At 41.3% G+C, this 19,232-nt stretch overlaps 1 protein-coding gene across 1 annotated transcript in view; it reads right to left on the bottom strand.

Moving 5' to 3' along the window:
* Nucleotides 1–19,232, bottom strand: part of OCA2 (OCA2 melanosomal transmembrane protein) — a 349,097-nt gene that overhangs the window by 279,610 nt on the left and 50,255 nt on the right. Inside the window, 1 exon segment of the mRNA XM_010355208.2 lies at nucleotides 2,971–3,069. Coding sequence (XP_010353510.2) covers nucleotides 2,971–3,069 — 99 coding nt within the window.

The raw sequence follows: 19,232 nt of genomic DNA, 5'->3' as shown, positions 1-19,232 counted from the left end.
GAATATTCTTGGGATCACAATACTGACGTTAACAGATGTGATCTGTGATAGACTGGAATGGAGCCAGCTCAATGGGGCATTGTGAGCCTCCTGAACACTTATGACTGCTTTAGAAGTGGTTCACAAGGAAAAATATTCAGAAGAAGAAGCCCAGAGACACCAATTAGGCTGTGTATAACCAATGTGTAACAAGATAACACATGACTTTGAAAATAGTCGATAATCCGGATCAATTTTGTGACTGGAAAATGCTCAGGTGTGTGAGAAATAATATCACACCAACTGCTGAAAAAAACACAACTGTAATAAAACTGGAACAAAAAAAACTTTTCTTCTAAGAAGAAAGAGGAAAGCACGTTAATGTCATCGCCTTCTAGAGCAGTGCTGTGCAATAGAACTTTCTGTGGTGATAGAAATGTTCGCTTCCCTGTCCAGTATGGCAGCCACATGTGCTGTTGGTCACTTGAAGTGTGGCTAGTGCAACTGAAGAAGTGAATGTTTAATGTAAATTAATTTAAATTTAAATAACCATCTGTGAAGAATGGCTACCAGTTGTCAGTGCAGATACAGGGCATGCTCTGACCTTTGTACCACACATTCCTGCTCTCAACACCCTTAAAAGAATACTTCTGAAAATAGGTAAATCAATGGATATTATCCTAATAAGCCATTTGATCAGATTAAAACTGCAACAAAATAAAGTTGATAAAAGTAAAATATGAAGAAGACATTCCTACCACCAACACCTTAATTAGCTTCATGCAAAAAGAGAAAAGGAATACATTTTGTAAGCAAGACTGACGGATGTTCTACTCCCTTGAAATGGTTTTTGGGACGTGAGGCCCAGCTCAGCCTCCCAGGACGTGTCTGTGCTCCGCGTCCCAGGAAAAATGCTGACACATTAACGGTTTTCCAATGAATTGCAAATTCTAAAATGTCGCAGGCCTTCACAATTTACCAAGTAATTCAACAGAAAGCATTAAGGGAATAGGTGTGTGAAGTCTTAGTCTTAAGTTATTAATTAGGAGCAATGGAGCATAATTAAGTTATCCCCCAGTACAGAAGCTTGAAGCAGCTGGGTCAGTGGAAATGCCTCAGCTTACACTCCTTACCCATCCAGTCACTGAGGGGCTGGTGGCAGGGACTGTGCTAGGTGCCAGGATGCACGATGAAGAGGGCACAGGCTGGCTGACATAACCATAGATAGCACACAGGCCAGTTTGGAAGTAAGGGCATAAATGCAGTGTTTGAGAGCACAGGAGAAGCACTGACTCTTGGTGGGTGGGGCAGAAACAACCAAGGGTTCTCGAAGGAAGTGACATCTGAATGCCCTTGACAGGAGTAGGACTGACTGCCCTGGAGAGACAGAGAGGGAAGGAGTTTCCTCTAGTCAAGGGCTTCCTGTGAACAAATCATCCCTGCACTGAGAAGTAATAAATCCAGATGCCTGCATCCCATCCAAATCCTGTGAGCAGGAGTATTTGGAGGCTGAGGACAGGAATGCACATGGCATGCAAGCCCCACCTAAAGTGTGAAGCCCGGCCCCCTGCCCTGGCTGCAGACTGGGCTGGGGAGAGAGGAGGCAGCTCCTTGGAAGCTCAGAAGTGAGTGAAGGAGACACAACAGCCTGCCTGTCAATGCAGGTACACACCATCAGTGGGCAGGGAAAGGAGAATCCATGATGTGCAAATAGGTGATTCACAATCAAAGCTGTTGAAACTTTTAATTATTTTCAGTCTTAAAAGAATGTGATTATGGGATGAGTCACATAAGAGGCAGCTGTGGCCTTCTTTTCTCTGATTCTAGGTTTGCCTTTTTCCTTACCTACATTGTTTTGTAAAGTGTTGTAAAAGACGAACCGGCACCAGAGAAGACCCCTTCCCTCTTCACTGTTGATCTTCGTTGATAGATTAACTTCCTTCTTTCTTCTCTCACACAAAGACCTCATGACTATCACATTGTCTAACATGGAACGTCAAATATACTCTTTGAAATTGGAGGGGGGCAAAGCTGTAACTAATCAAACTGTTGTAACTCATAAACCAGCCATGTATGGGAAATGTAGTCCTTCTACATTTCTTTGTTTTCTGCCTATATGGATAAGAATAAGACCTTAACTTTTCAGTTTTGGAGCACTGATCCCATTCCTTTGGATCCTACGTTTCCCACATGGCTATCCTCAGCTTTGTGCTTGAATAAATAATTTTAAACTGGGTTCTGATCTTTTTTATTATTTCAGATTGACAGTGACAATGTCACCAAGTTTGTGATGTGCAAGGACCCAGGAAACATGGAGCACGTGGCTCAGGCTTCTGGCAGTTTGTTTGCAGAAAGAAAAGAAGATGAGGCTGCAGGCCTGGCCCAAGGTCCTTCACCCCAGAAGGAAGCATTTGTAACTTACCCTCTAGGTCAGCTCTGCTCAGGCAATTCCAGAACCACCCTGATTTGTGTCCAAAAAGGACCTGTAAGTTTGCAGGAAATTGAGTTTTCTTGTGAAACACATATACAGGGTTTCTCAACTTCGTCACTACTGACATATGTGCTGGATAGTTCTTTGTGGTGGGGGCTGTCCTGTGCATTGCAGAAAGTTTGGCAGCATCCCTGGCCTCCACCCTTAGATGCCAGAAGCATCTCAGCCCTCAGTGTGACAACCAAAAATGTCTCCAGACAATGCCAGCCTCACCCCTAGCTGAGAAACCCCAGCCTGGTAAGACAATCCGTCAGAGCTTTGTGCATGCATGTGTGTGTGCTGTGCAATTGCTGCAGGGTTATGCTCAAGGCCATCTGGAAATTAATATCCACAGAATATAACCACCCGAATCATGAACATCTACGACAATAAATTGTCAAGGATCTGGCAGAGGTTAAACACATCCAGTAAAAATTCGTATCTCAAGAAGTTCTCCAGCATACGTGCCAAATGCAATGCTCGGAAGCTCTTACTTTCATATTACGGGGGAAATATCTCACCCTTTCTCTTGTAAGGAATTCCTCAGCAAAGGAGTGTTTTCTGTAAAGCAGGAATCTTTAGACCTGGAGCTGGACATCTGGGGCAAAGGAGAGTGAGACCTGAAAGAGACAAGGAAGGAAACAGAATCATCAACACAGAAATAACGAATGTGTTCCCAGCACTTGGGTGCTAGATTCAAGAATGTGCCCAAGATTCAGTGATAAATCTTGCAAGGAAATTTGCCTAAGGGTCCGTCTGAATTGTAAAAGGCTGAAGTTTTAGAAGACACCATAAGAAATACCTCTCCTCCCCAAATCAATTGAAAATGCACAGCAGAAACTCGCACAGGAGACCAAATACTATGGGATGACACTTTTATGCTCACTTTTGCATTAGCAGGAGATTCAGGCCACCTTTGCTATTTCATGCAGAGCTTCTTCTCAAGAAAAACATTCAGAGGGCGGGACACGGTGGTTCACGCCTGTAATCCCAGCACTTTGTGAAACTGAGGTGGGTGAATCACAAGGTCAGGGGTCCAAGACCAGCCTGGCCAATGTAAAACCCCGCCTCTACTAAAAATACAAAAAAAAAAATTTAGCCAAGTGTAGTGGTGGGCACCTGTAATACCAGCTACTCTGGAGGCGGAGGCAGAGAATTGCTTGAACCCGGGAGGCGGAGGTTGCAGTGAGCCGAGATCACACTACTGCACTCCAGCCTGGGCGACAGAGCAAGACTCCTTGTCAAAAAAAAAAAAAAAAAAAAAAAAATCAGAGCCTCGTCGGCCCTTTTGTAGGCAGAAAATTCTATTTGCTAAAATAACAAGAAATTCGCATTTAAAATATACTAATGGCTGCCATTGGAAGACCAATCAGCAGAAGTCAGGACCAAGGGGTTGGAATGAGACAACAACCAGAATGGCAAGGAGGAAGCTCTCCAAGGTCAGCAGCCACAACTGAAGCAAAGCAAAAGTTCGCACTGGGCAGGGTGGTCCTCCACCACACTGGCCTGCCTGCCATATGGAAGGACCACCATAAATGTATCATTCAAATCAGGAGCTTGTTGAACGGGAAGTAACTGCACAGCCACAACTAAGTCCACCGGCATATATGGTCACCCTCATTAAAGGACACTTGATGTTAAAAGACAACCAGCTTTCCATGAGAAGCTGCAGGAACAATTTTCGTTCCTGATCACTGAGAATATGTCATTTTATATGCTGATGCATTGCCTTTCTCACAGGATCCCAGGTCAGGTAGAGATGCTGCAGATGCTCTGAAACATTTACCTGGGGAAATAACAGTAATTCTTTCCGATCACAAATGCACAATGGAAGAAATTTTAAGGAAAGTATTTTTGCTTGCTTCTTTCTCATTCAAGCATTCACCTGTGAGATAGACAATAAGACTCCTGTGGATGAGTAAAACATGGGCCCCTGAGTTGTATCTAACACCAGCACCATGTCTCTAGGAAGTCAGAAAAGGTGTCTGTCTGGGGCCAGTGAGTATCCGCTGGGCGTCATCTCTGGGCAGCACTGGGCCACGTCCCATGGAGAACACAGGTGACTGAGGACTCTCCTCAGAGGTTTAATGGCCAGTAGAGGTCAGCATGGCAGAAGAGAGAATTATAAAGTAGGTGCTTTAACTTTGACAAATGAAAGTAGAGAGATTTTGAAGAATCTCTCTGCCCAAGAAATTTAATAATTAGCATACTTTTAGCTGCTCAAACTGGCGTACAGTTGAGATCCTCCCAACCCTGTTTCCCATAACTATAAATCTGTAACTGTAACCCCCTAGATATGTTTAGAAAATGTCATAGTGAGTAGCCCAAACAACCAGATGTTTTCTGATGCTCCCTGGGGTAGTCTAGGAGAGCCGCGTGTTATGGAGACGGTGACCTTCCTCACATTATTTAACAGCCCTGAGCTTCCATTTTCTCAGTCATGCAATGTAGATTTAAAGAAAACAAGGCCAAGCATGGTGGTTCAAACCTGTAATCCCAGCAAGGTGGGAGGATCGATTGAGGCCATGAGTTCAAGACCAGCCTGGGCAACATAGCAAGACCCCATCTCTAAGGAAAGTAAAAATAATAAAAAATTATCTGGGCATAGTGGTGCACACTTGTAGTCCTAGCTACTTGGGAGACTGAGGTGGGAGAATCACTTGAGCCCAGGAGTTCAACGGTGCAGTGAGCTATGATGGAGCCACTGCACTCCAGCCTGGAGGAGACCCTCTCACTTTAAAAAAGAAACAAAAACCCTTGGTTTTCTTACATTAACTAAGGAGATGTAAATGGAAAACATAAAGATAGATTGTGGATATTGGTTCACTGAGGTTCATTAGACTGTGAGCTCCTTAAGAATGGCTGCCATGTTTTCATCTTATTTTATTTGGTACTGTAAGTGGTATCCAGTTCAAAGTAAGTTCTTAATAAATACTCAATAATGAGCTGGGCACAGTGGCTCACACATGTAATCTCAGCACTTTGGGAGGTCAAGGCGGGTGGATTGCCTGAGCCTAGGAGTTCACGACAAGCCTGAGCAACATGGCAAAACCCTGTCTTTAAAAGAAATTCAAAAATTAGCCAGGCATGGTGGTGCACGCCCGTAGTCCCAGCTACTGGGAAGGCTGGTGAAGGGTTGATTGCTTGAGCCTGAGAGGTCCAATCTGCAAAGAGCTGAGATTGTGCTACTGCACTCCAGCCTAGGCAATAGACCAAGATCCTGTCACAAAAACACATACACACATACTTAATAATGAATGGGTTAAAATCTAGCAATCATAGCTTATTTGCATGAGATTGGCTTTTTAACTCAAAACAAGTCTCCTAAATCATTAAATCAATAATGTTTATAGACTCAATATTGACCCTCTGAAGAGAGGACAGTGCTCAGGAGAGTGGAGGCACTATTGGTCCTTGGAAAGCATGACCCATGGGGTCTCAAAAGAGCCCACGGCAGCACCACGTCATGCAGTGGCAGCACCACGTCGCCCAGTGTGGAGGATTTACCTTCTTGCCACTAAGAAGGAAAATTAGAAATGGGGAAAAATCCAAAGTCCATTTTATCTTCTCTGTGGTGGCCATATCTGGCTGATTTTTATTACTGTTTAACATTTACATTTATGCACTTCGTGTACACAAAGTATTTTATAATTGTCATTAAGCATATAGGTAATCGTTTCTGAGCTTTTTTATGTAATTATATTTCTAAAAATCCAAAAGTAAAATGAGCTTCACCAGGAAATTTCCTAAAGAGACTTTGGGCCATTCCAATGTAAACTTACCACCACGCAGATACCATTTTCAATGTTCCAAATCCATTCCTGTCTGCAAATAGGGGAAGCACCAAGGAGACTCTGGGGCCCTGTTGCTTGATAGAATCCCGGGCCTGTGACCCACAGAGCTCACAGATCACATGTAGAGAAGATTCAGGATTGCCCAGAAACATTTTCCAGAGGTTGAAAATAAAAATGGCAGTCCACAAAGCTGAAAGCCCAATTTTTTCTCCTTTTGACTTCAATAAGGTAGAAAATATTGATGCGATCTATATCATTCCCGACTTTTCCTCTTCCGAAAAAAGAAATCGCATTGACGTTTTTCTGACTTCACTCTAAGACTGGGCGGGCACTGTCTAGTTTTACTAATTTCCACATTGTCTGATTTCCCCCATGTCTCAACAAACTCTGTGTATACATTTACAAAATCCATATCTGTCTATACATTTATACTTATTTTAAAGGAAATTACAGAAGATAACACATAAAACAACTGTACCTGTACATAATTCTATAATTCAGAGATATCCAATGTTAACATTTAGAGAATTTCCTTTCAATGTTTTTTTCCTACATGTAAATGAATACTTTTAGGTCAGATTCATACATATGAGTGCAGAGACACACATTCCCACATATATATATTCACATATGCAAATTGCTTTGTCCTCTAATAGTTCAGCTCAGCTATCTCATTAGCATTTCACAGCTTATCAAATAATAGCTATTCTTCTACAACGTGATTTTAATGTCAGCCATCATATTCCATTACTTGGATCATCAAATTAAGCCTGACCATCTGTCTGTTGATGGAAATTTAGGGGATTTCTGGTTTTTTACCTGGATAAATAACAAGCACTATGTGAGTCCTGGTAGATAAGTCTTTGTGTGTGCCTTTAATTATTTCCTTAGGATAGATTCCTAGAAGTGAGGTCACTGGATCAAGAAGTTTCCTGGTGCCCATGGTCCTCTTGCTGGAAGAGAGTCTATCCCCATTACTCCACGTTTCAGTTACAGGCAGGAACAAACTCCTATCTCCACCAGTCCTGGGTATTAGCCATGTTTAAAATCCTCGAACAGTAAGTTTTAAGCAGCCAGAATTGATGGGGCTGAGGCAGATCCACCATTGCCAAGAACCCTTGCTACCATGATTATTAATAAGACAGGTTCATGCCAGACTGTGCTATGGAAACAGTTTCTTGTGCACGCCTCTGCCTCTTCTGCCCTCTTCTTCAACAGTTTCCTCATCCCTAGACCCCTTAGTTCTTTCTAAATCAAAACATTTAACAGTCCTATGATGCTTATAGCATCGTATTGACAAAAAAAGAGCTAAAAATGTTGAAAATATTGAATACCTAATATATGAACACTTTCAAGAGAATTTACATTTTTAAAGGCCAAAAAAGAGACAATGGTTAGTGCAAACAACAGTCTGGGGAGGTGGTGATTGGGGTACCAGGGGTGGAGGAAAAGGTTTGCCCTCAAGTCTTTTTTAGGCCCCGTGCCACACAGGACCATTTATGCAGCCATTGCTGAAGTCAGTTCTGCTTGACAAGATGATGCAGAGCCAGTAACAAGGAATGCAAAATGCTTTCACTGCCTTCACCTGTGCATGACCAAATTCACATCCACAGACTCTCCAAGGGATGCTCTGCTCAAGTCATATGCAGCCTCTTTCCCAGGCACCAGTCAGGAAGACCACAGAGCAGGCAGGAAAGTCGAGAGCCAAGGGCTCAGGAGAGAGGGCAGGTGGCAGGTGGCAGATGGCAGATGGCATCAGCCATGCAGAGCCCTGTAGAAGAGCTGCTGGGAGTGGGACCAGCCTGGGAGTGGGATCAAGAGAAATCAAAAGAGGGCCAGACTGGGAGTGGGACCAAAATAAATCAAGCAGAAGTCAGAGGGCAGGAAGGCAGCTGGTGGTACCTCAACACCCAGGTCCGGAGGTCTGAAACGGGAAGGGCCCCAGTGGTCGGTAACATTGGAGATCAGCTGTGGGAAAACCAAGCTGAGCAATGAGGCCTTCTCTGTAACAGCCTGTGCAGCAGTGGCCAGGAGGGGCCCCTCATGGGAAGTATCTCCCAGGGTAAGAGACAGGCTGCAGACAGCAGAAGCGGGATTAGGCCTTCTATTTGGGGCTCTTCACTGTCTTTGTCCCGATTACTTGACAGTATCTCTGAAGTATCCTGTAGAGAAAAGGCCTTTTCCCCACCATATTATTATTTTATTTGATGAGTATTAATGGTCATTTAAGTGAGTACATTCTGTGTTAGGCTCTTGCTGAAGCTATCACCTTTGTTATCATGATAACCCTGAAGGTAGGTAATACTATCCCCATTTTAAAAGGAGCAAATGGGACTCAGGATAAGCTCCCAGCTGCTGAGGGCAGGGCCAAGATATGTCAAGTACCCGATGCCATCCCCCAGCCCTTCCCTCCCACCAGGAGGCAACATATCCCAGCCTGAGGACTGTGCCAGGCATGGTGCCCTCTCTACAGATGTACTCTGCATGGAGCAGCAGTCATGGGGAGCCACAGCAAGCCAGCAGAGCCCAGCCCTCCTGTAGCCCCCTCTGCCCAGAAGGCTGACTAGCAAGGTTTCACCTGTCTGTTTCTTTCTCTCTTTCTCTTTCTCTATCCCTATCTCCTCCCTTCTCTCTTTCTCTTTCTGTATCCCTAAGTACTCTCTTCTCTCTCCTCACTTCTCCTCTCTTTCTCTATCCCTCTCTCTGATAGGGACTCTTGTTTGTGGCCTGTTTTCACCCTAGCTTCACTGACCCAAGCTACCTTTCCAGAAGGAAAAAGGAAACTAGCAGGCAGTGGTAAAGCTAGGTTTACCCCAAAAGCAACGACACAGAACACAGCCAAACATGTTTCCCATGGACAGAAAGCAGTTATGAGGAAGAAACATGAGTGGGGAAGCTGCCAGCTCTCATGGGCAATTTTTTCAGAAGACTTGGAAGGAGACTATGATTCCTCACCCATGTATAGTCAGAGCCTCTGGGAGTCTGGCATCATTCTGTATGAGCAAGGTCAGCCCTTTAAGTGTAACATAACACAGAAAAAATACAGTGCAAAGTTCAGCACAGCTTTGCATAGTGGCCTTTTGCACACATATTCAGGAGATAGAGTCGCAGAACAGGGAGAGTACAGATTCACAGACTTCTCAGGAAAGAGATTGTGGGCAAAGATAGACCACAGTCCATTTAAGGCACCAAGGAGAAGTTTGAATGAGACTCTTTGGGAAATTAAAATATTGAAAAGTATACTGAAGAATTGAAAAAAAACCACAAACATGATCAAGCAAGATGCATGCTCAGAAAACATCTGAGAAGACTGTAAGCACTCACCTCATGCTGGTCTCTAGGCTCAAGGCACACCCAGCCAATTATGAAGAATTGACCCAGCACAAAGCCAGTTGGCAAAACGTTGATAAATAACTAAACAAAACCAGTGTAAATGGACTAAGCTCTCCAATCCAAAGGCAGAACTGGCAGAATGGATTTTAAAACACACACACACATGCACACAGTTCAATTCTATGCTGTCTACAAGAGATTTACTGTAGATCAAAAGACACAAATAGGTTGAAAGTGACAGGATAAGAAAAGATATTTCAATGCAAGTAGTAACCAAAAGAGAATTAGGGTGGCTATCTTGATATAAGACAAAATAGACTTTAAGACAAAAACTGTTACAAGAGGCAAAGAAAAATATAAAAGAGTCAATTCACCAAAAAGTTACAACAACTACAAATAATATGCACCAAACATTAGCGCTCCAAAATATATGATGCAAACACTGACAGAACAGAAGGGAAAAATTGCTCTACCATAATGGTTGAAGACTTCAATACTCCACTGTTAATAATGGATAGTACAGCCAGACAGAAGATCAATAATGAAACAGAAGACTTGAACAACATTATAAACCAATTGGACCTAACAGACATATACAAAACGCTCCACCCAACAATAGCAGAATACACTTCTATCTAATGTGCACATGAAACATTTTCCAGGATAGACCACAGGTCACAAAATAAGTTTTAATAATTTTTTAAAGTTTGAAGTAATACAAAATATCTTTTCCAATCATAATAGGAATGAACTGGAAATCAGTAACAGAAGGAAAACTGGAAAATTCACCAAAATGTGGAAATTAAACAACGTACTCTTAACCAATCCATCAAAGGAGGAATTAGAAGACACCTGTTATGGGCTGAACTGTGTACCTTTGAAATTCATATGTTGAAGCCCTAACCCCTAGTACCTCACAATGTGTGAACGTGTTTGCAGATTAGGTCTTTAAGGAAATGATTAAGTTAAAATGAAGCCATTAGGATGGATCTAAACCCAATCTGACTGGTGTCCTTATAAGAAGACGAAATTTGGTCAGGCATGGTGGCTCACCTGTAATCCCAGCATTTTGGGAGGCCGAGGCAGGTGGATCATGAGGTCAGAAGTTCAAGATCAGCCTGGCCAACATGGTGAAACCCTGTGTCTGCTAAAAATAAAAAGATAGCCGGGTGTGGTGGCAGGTGCCTGTAATCCCAGCTACTCGGGAGGCTGAGACAGGGGAACTGCTTGAACTCAAGAGGCGGAGGTTGCAGTGAGCCGAGATTGTGCCACTGCACTCCAGCCTGGGTGACAGAGGGAGACTCCATCTCAAAAAAAAAAAAAAAAAAAAAAAAGAGGAAATTCAAATACACAAAGAGACACCAGGAGCACACATGCACAGACAGAACCATGTGAAGAGGAAGGAAGAGTGGGGCCATCACATGCCGAGGAGTCAGGACTCAGAAGAAACCAACCATACCAGCACCTTGACCGTGGACTTCTAGCCTGAAGAACAGTGAGAAAATGAACTTCTGTTGTTTAAGTCACACAGTCTGGCATTTTGTGATGGCAATTCTAGCAAACTAATATAATACCTTAAGACAAATGAAAATGAAACATAACACATCAAAACTTGTATGGTGCAGCGAAAGCAGTTCTAAAAGGGAAATTTATAGCTGTAAATGCCGACATTAAAAAAGAAGAAAGATCTCAAAGTAGCAACCTAATTTTACACTATAAGGAACTTGAAAAAGAAGAACAAACTAAACTGAAAAGCTAACAGAAATAATAAATATTAGAGAAGAGATCTGTAGTGAATTTTAAAAATAGAGAAAATTAATGAGACCAAAAGTTGGTTTTTTGAAGAGATTAACAAAATTGACAGATCTTTAGCTAGACTGACTAAGGAAAAACTCAAATTACTACAATCAGAAATGAAATCAGGGACATGACTACCAATTTTTTTAAAATAAAAAGTATTATAAGAAAATACTATGAACAACTGTATGCCTCAAAATTGGATAACCTAGATGAAATGGACAAATTTCTGAGTACACACAACCTACCAAGACTGAATCATGGAGAAATGAAAAATTTTTATAGACCTACAACCAGTAAAAAGATTGAATCATTAATCAAAAACTTCCCAACAAAGAAAAGCCCTGGATGAGATAGATTGACGGATGCTTTCTACCAAACATTTAAAGAAAAATTAACACCAATTCTTCTCAAGCTCTTCCAGAAAATTGAAAAGGAGGGGAACTCATTCCATGAGACCTAACTTCCTAACTCACTCTATGAGGCCAGCATTACCCTGACACCAAAGCCAGACAAAGACACTATAAGAAAAGAAAACTACAAACCAATATTCCTGGTGAATACTGATGCAAAAATCCTCAACGAAATACTGAATACTAAGCAAATCAAGCTCAGGAGCACATTAAAAGTATTATACACCATGATCAAGTGGGATTTATTCCTGGAATGCTGAGATGGCTTAAAATAGGAAAATCAATCCATGAAATACACATTAACACAGTAAAGAAAAAAAAACATGATTAATTCAATTGATGCAGAAAATAACATTTGACAAAGTTCAACACCCTTTCACGATGGAAAAAAAACATGCACATCCTCAGCAAACTGGGAATAGAAAGAAAATATCACAACATAATAGACTGCTTATGAAAAACCCACAGCTAACATCATACTGAATGGTGAAAGACTGAAAGTTTTTCCTTTATGATTAAGAAAAAGACAAGGATGCCTGTTTTGCTACTTTCACGCAATGTAGTATTGCAAGTTCTAGCCAGAACAGTTAGGAAAGAAACATAAATGAAAGGCATCCAAATTGGAAAGAAAGAAGTAAAATCATCTCTATTTATAGATGATACAACTTTATGTGTAGAAAACTCTAAAGATTCCACTTTTTAAAACCATTAGGATTAATAAATTCAGCATAGCTGAAAAATACAAAATCAACACACAATGGTATAGTCACACAATGGAATTTCGCACCGTAGTGGAAATAAATGAACTACAGCTAAACAAATCAATATGGATAAATGTTAGAAACATAATGTTGCATAAAGAAAAATAGAAGAATACATACATGATGCAATTTTTATAAAGCTCCAAACCAAGCAACACTGAAGAATACATTGTTTAGAATAAATGTATTTGGTTTTAGATAGAAAGAGAGTGTGTGTGAGATAAGAGAGAGAGGCATGCATACACACACAGGAATTTTAAACACACAATTCCAGAGAGTAATCTCCATGTTGGGAAGCAAAGAGATGGGGTAAAAGAGGAGCCAATTGGTTGGTGAGCATACAGGAGTTTGTAAAAACTAAACTTCAAAATTTATCCATGTGTTACGTATATTATTTCGTGTAGATCAAATATTACATGCTATTTTTAAAGGAAGAATGAACTTATCAACTTAAAAATGAGAAATTTGCACAGTAAATAAATGATACAGAGATAGATAGAAAATAGGAATTCAAGAAATGACGGGATGAAAGACTGTACTGAAACCCTGAAATACAAGATGAAAACTAATCATTTATACTTATCATTTCTAGTTATTCTATGAAATGAAATTCTTATTTTAAAAATGCCTTCTGGCCGGGCGCGGTGGCTCATGCCTGTAATCCCAGCACTTTAGGAGGCCAAGGTGGGTGGATCACTTGAGGCCAGGAGTTCAAGACCAGCCTGGCCAACATGGCGAAACCCTATCTCTACTAAAAATACAAAAAAAAATTAGCTGGGCGTGGTGGCCCAGCTACTCGGGAGGCTGAGGCAGGAGAATCACTTGAACCCAGGACATGGAGGTTGCAGTGAGCCAAGATTGTACCACTGCACTCCAGCCTGGGTGACATAGTGTGACTCTGTCTCAAAGTAAATAAGTAAATAAATAAATAAATAAATAAATAAAATACTTTCTAAAAATTAAGGAACTTGGAGGGAAAGTGAGTATTAACAGAAATATTAAAGTTTCCAATGAATTGCCAAACCAAGATGCCCTGTATGTTACATATTAGTAGTAGTAGAAAAAGAGATTAACAGAATGCAGTCTTTACAAGTGAAAAGTTTTTTCACTTTCTGCCAACATAATAAAATTTTATTCATTTATACTCTATCAATCCTAGCAGTGCCCCCTACTTGGAAAATAGTTAGGGTTGATGTTAACCTTTGTTTGAACAACTAGTTTCATTACAGATGGTGCAAATTAATATTTTTAAGAGAATGTCTACAGACAAAAAAAAAATGCTTCCAGAGAATTTGTAAGGACAGTTAACACAAGAAATGTTGAATATAAATGGATATTAATAATTGGCAAAAAGTATAATCACATGCCCCAAAGCCTGGGGAGGTATTCACTGAGAAATATTTACAGGAGCAATTTTAGGATTACTTGGATGTAAGAACATCATGTGTATTTAAGGTCTAATCTGAATTGTCCTTTCCCCTAAAGAAAGTAGTTTAAACAGCTAGTGGGCCAAGTGGTACGATTTTTGAAGTTTACAATTCAATAGAGAGAGGGAGAGATGGTAGGGTAGTGCCCAAGCCCAGTGAGACACAAGAAGTAGACATATCAGAAATAAAGCCAAACATGCACAGCTGTTTCTATCCAGCTTGCTGTGAAACTGGTGATCGCTCGATAAATGTCCAGAAATCACAATAAGGAAGATTGGTGCCCACTGTTTCTGGAGCTTGCACACAGGTAGTGAAACAGAACATTCAATCCTTGGGCTTAACTAATTCCTCAGACATAAGGATGCAATCCTTCCTTTTCAAAGCAAATGGATGGAATGTGAAAGCCTCCTGTTTAGAGAACCACTGCCGTGTGATTAAGCAAGTTTTCAAATCTCAGCCCAGTGAGCAAAGAAATCAGTACTGGAAGAATTGTTTTCAGGCAGAAAAAACCCGAGGGAAGAAACCAGACCAACATTCACTCCAGTTAGCTGGAAAGCCCCAAAATTAATTATTAACATTAGATAGGCTTGTGACGGGGCTGCTTATTGAAGAGATAAATCATTTTTATTGCACAAAACCCAGAAGTATACTTCTCCCAAAACAAACCAGATGGGCTATGCTTTTCAAGGAAGAAAGATAAGGTTCTTCATGTTAATGAATGGTTTGCAGGCTGTGAGTTAAAGGCTGTATCTTTTCCTAATAGCCATACTTTCACAGAAAGACCAGTGAATGCCTGAGTCCTGGAAAGGAAAACATTGAGCAATGTCAACAGGAACACAGATGGGCAGATAGTACCTCCATATGTCATTGGATGAAGCCTGAACTCATTCCATTTTGCCAGAGTAGACAGCTCTCTGAAAGACCATTTTACAACTGGTGTTAACATTTTTCATATTATATATGTGTAGGCGTACAACTTGCTCAACAGTGATATCCCACATAAAAAAGGGGAAGTATATGTTTAAAAAATTATTTTAACCAATATCTAATTTGAAATCAATGAAACATTGAAGGGCATTCTCTGAAATGATAGTAGGTGGCAAAGCACGCATGAAGCAGCTGGCAGATTGTCCCTAGCTCATGTTACTACTAGAACCTGCCAGTGACTCACTGGTTAGGTATATTTCCTAAGCTCTTCTTCAAAACCCACTAGCCTTCCTGGATACCCGTCCAGGATGCTTGTCCAGGAGATTCTTGTCCCAGTGGCCGGCATGGACCTGACACATACATGGCCTGGAGACTCACCACAGTGAATAACAGCACATTTCTCTGCAGATGGCAATTCTCCCTGCCACATGCTACAGGCATCTGAATAAGTCATGGCTTTACAGGATTTTCTATTTGTTCTATCAATTAATAAGAAGGGGGTATTTAAATCCCTAACTATGATTCTTTCTTGTGTTCTATCAGTTTTTGCTTCATGTATTTTGCAGCTGTGTTACTAAGTCCATACGCACTGTGAATTATGTCTTTCTGATCACTTGGCCCCTGTATCATTATGGCCTGGCCTTCTTTGTCCCTAGTAACATTCCTTGCTCTGTAACCTACTTTTCTGATATTAATATAGACACCCCATTTTTCCTTGAACAGTATCACTTTTAGCATTGTATGTCCTTTGTCATCTTTTTGCATTTAACCTATCTCCATATGTTATTTTAATACTTAGAATGCTTTTAATACTTAGAATGGGCTCCTTTATAAGTAGCATATAGTTCAATTTTGATTTCTTTCCCAATATGACAATGTCTACTTTTTAATCGAGATCATCGGTCCATTCACACACAATGTGATTAGGAGTAGATTTAGGTTTAAATCTACCATCTCGATACCTGTTTTCTGTTCGTCAATCTGCTCCTTGTTGCCTTTTTCCTTTTTCTGCCTGATTTTGCATTAATTATTTTGTATGATTCCATTTTATCCTTTTATTGGCTTATTAGTTATAACTCTTTTTTATTCTAGGTGTTGCTTTAGGGTTTACAGTATACATCTTGAACTTCCCACAGTCTAACTGAAAATGGTATTATACCCATTGCTATAGAGCACACAATAGGAATATATACATGTATGTACACATACAGAGCATATAACACTTTACCTCTGTGGTACACCGTGGTTCACAGACAAGAAGAATGTGCTTCCGTTTCTCTCTTCTCAGCCTTTGTGTCACTGCTGTCACACTTTCACATGCGATATGAGACCCACACTTCATTTTGATTATTTTTATTTCAATTGCCAATTACCTTTTACTGATAAGAAGAAGGAATGTGTAGATTTACAAAGCTGTCAGTGTTTCTGGTACCCTCCATTCCCTTGTGTAGACCCATCTTCCTCTGATGGAGCTGGAGCTCATACACCCTCTGCCTAGCTGGACCCCACACTCACCACTCCCACATTTAACTCAACATATCAGGGCCCCCTGGTTATGTAACTGCCTCCCAGCACAGCACCTGGCACATATATGCACAGAAAATGCCAGAGCTACTTAAATCCAGGCTTCAGTATTTTACAGAGAAATCCAGTATTTCTCTCCAACAAATACTTCTTAGTTGTCTGTCACAGTTTCCTCCAAACTCATATATACTAGTCTCTAAAACAAGGTGTTGTGCTATCATCACTCTTAAGACACCTAAAATATCCTGGTGATATCAGATAAGTGATACTGAATATTCATATCAAGACCCCCAGTCTTGAGAACTGCCCCTTCCTGCAACACAGACCACCAGCTCTTCACCAGGGCAGCTGCTCGGTGTGGAGTTGCTGCTATGAGATGGCTGGCTGGTTAGGGGCCACGTGTCCCACCCCTTCCATTTCAGGGGGCCACAGAACCAAGTCCCAGATAGTGGCCAGAGGAGGACATGATGGATGACACTCCAGGCTCTCTCTTCCTGTGCAGTGTCCACCCTCTCTCTTCTTCAGCACTCCAGATGGACTTTACCTGCAGCGCCATCTTGGAAGCTATTCTACCAGTCAGGATACCAGAAGGAAATGGGCAGCTCACTAAGTCAGAATAATTCGAGGAGGATTCAATAAAGAGAAAATTTGCAAAAGTTTTGCAAAAATTTGCAAAAAAAAGAAGAAGAAGAAGGCAGAGTGTGGGGAAAACACACGTGCGGTATGATGGGGTTAGGAACAGCAGATCTGTTACCACCCCTGCCCTGAAGGGGATAAAGGGAGGAGGCAGTTGTCAGAACCCAGAAGCAAAGAGTCTTGCAGAAGGGCCATTCTGAGATGAATGGAGGTCTCTCGTTGAGGACACATCAGTCACAAGGGTGTTTCTGGGAGGACAGGAAAGGGAGGACTGAAGAAGTAAGAGTCCCAGTGGCATCATGCTCCATCTCCTGCCATGCTCCCATGGGCTGAACCCATCCAGAAGCCACCAGGAGCTCTAAGAAATCCCTAGAGGTCATATCACAGGGCAGAGGGCAGGGGTAAAGGAGGGAAGGGGCAACCAACCATGTGTTGACAATAACAGGACAGGGCACCTATCATCCTGGTGCTGAATAATGGCCACAGCACTACCACCACTCTGCCAAGTGGACCTCATCCAAAAGCAAGAAATGAACCGATATTGTGATGGGAATTTAGGGGTATTCCTTTTACAGAGGCTGTGTTTCTTCACACAGGGTAGGCAGCTGCAAGCCTGGCTTTACGCTCACTTCAAATCAACATGCCTAAAAATGAATTAATGTTTTCCTAAAAGCCACCTGCTCAAGATGTCCCTCTTGTCATCCTCTTTGAAAACTGTGGGACCCTAGAATTATTAGGAACAACTCCAGATCTGGAACAATCCAAAGGTCATTGGACTCCCCCCACCGAAAAAATCTGCCCGCACACGCTCCCGTGCCTGCCTGTGCATCCCTCTCTTTGGTCAGCCCTGACACTTGCCCTGGCCTATATCCCAGGCCATCTCACAAACTTCAGACTCCCCAAAACACCATTCTCACCTCATTCTCTCCCACCATGACCTATAGCAGTGGTTTCCAAAAATAAGCCCACAGTCAAATCACCTGAGGAATTTACTTCAAAGACAATTTCCTAGAATCCTCCTCGAGAGATTGTGATCCAGAAGAGTGTGTGGCTCAAAGAGCTATATTTTTAACACTTAGGAGATATTGATATAGTACCACACTATGAGAAACACTGGCATAGACGATGAATTCGGACCTCTCCAGCCTGGCATGAGTGTCTGTCTATGGCACCATCCTTTGAACATTGTCAACTTCATGCCCATTAAGACATACAGACAGACTTCATGTCGTATAGACAGAGTCCAGGGAAACATGTGGTCTAGGCTTCTTCCCCCACTGGTTACATCTTCCTGCCATCTTCCATCTTAAGCATAAGCTCTCTGGGAGTAGGGTGAAAATTACCCAGAAAACTAGGAATTTAAGAGAACTGCCTCAACATTATAAAGGATATGTATGGAAAAACCCACAGCCAACTAACATCATACTCGATGGTAAAAGACTAAAAATTTTCCCCCTAAGATCAGGAACAAATCAAGGATGCTTGCTTTCACTATTGTTAATTCAGCCTTGTACTAGAAGTTCAAGCCAGAGTAATTAGACAAGAAAAAGAAATAAAAGACATACAGATGGGAAAGGAAGAAGTAAAAATATCTCCATTTGCAGACATGATCCCATGAGCCTATATGTAGAAAATCCCAAAGAATCCACCAGAAAGCTATTGAGCTAATACATTAATTCATCAAGTTGCAAGTACAGTTTTCAATGCAAAATATTTGTTGTGTTGCTATACATCAGCAGTGAACTATCTGAAAAAGGAAATTAAGAAAACAATTCCATTTACAATAGCATCCAAAAGAACAAAATAGCTAAAAATAAATTTAACCAAAGAGGTAGATGACATGTACACTAAAAACTGTAAAACACAACTGAAAGCAATTAAAGAAGACCTGAATAAATTAAAATACACCCATGTTCATGGATAAGAAGACTTAATGTCATTAAGATGTTAATACTATCCAAAGTGATTCAATGCAATACCTATCAAAATTCCAAAGAAATGTAAAAGCTGGTCATCAAATTCATATGGAACTTCAAGGGCTCTGAACAGCCAAAACGGTCTTGACAAAGAACAAGTTTTCAGTACTCACATTTTCAAATATCAAAACTTACTACAAAGCTACAGTAGTAAAAATCATGTGACACTGGCATAAGGATAGACATATAGACCAG

The sequence above is a fragment of the Rhinopithecus roxellana genome, chromosome 5, assembly GCF_007565055.1.
Source record: "Rhinopithecus roxellana isolate Shanxi Qingling chromosome 5, ASM756505v1, whole genome shotgun sequence".
Taxonomy (NCBI): domain Eukaryota; kingdom Metazoa; phylum Chordata; class Mammalia; order Primates; family Cercopithecidae; genus Rhinopithecus; species Rhinopithecus roxellana.
The sequence above is the reverse complement of the archived record's forward strand: the minus strand, read 5'-3'. Positions and strand labels throughout refer to the sequence as shown.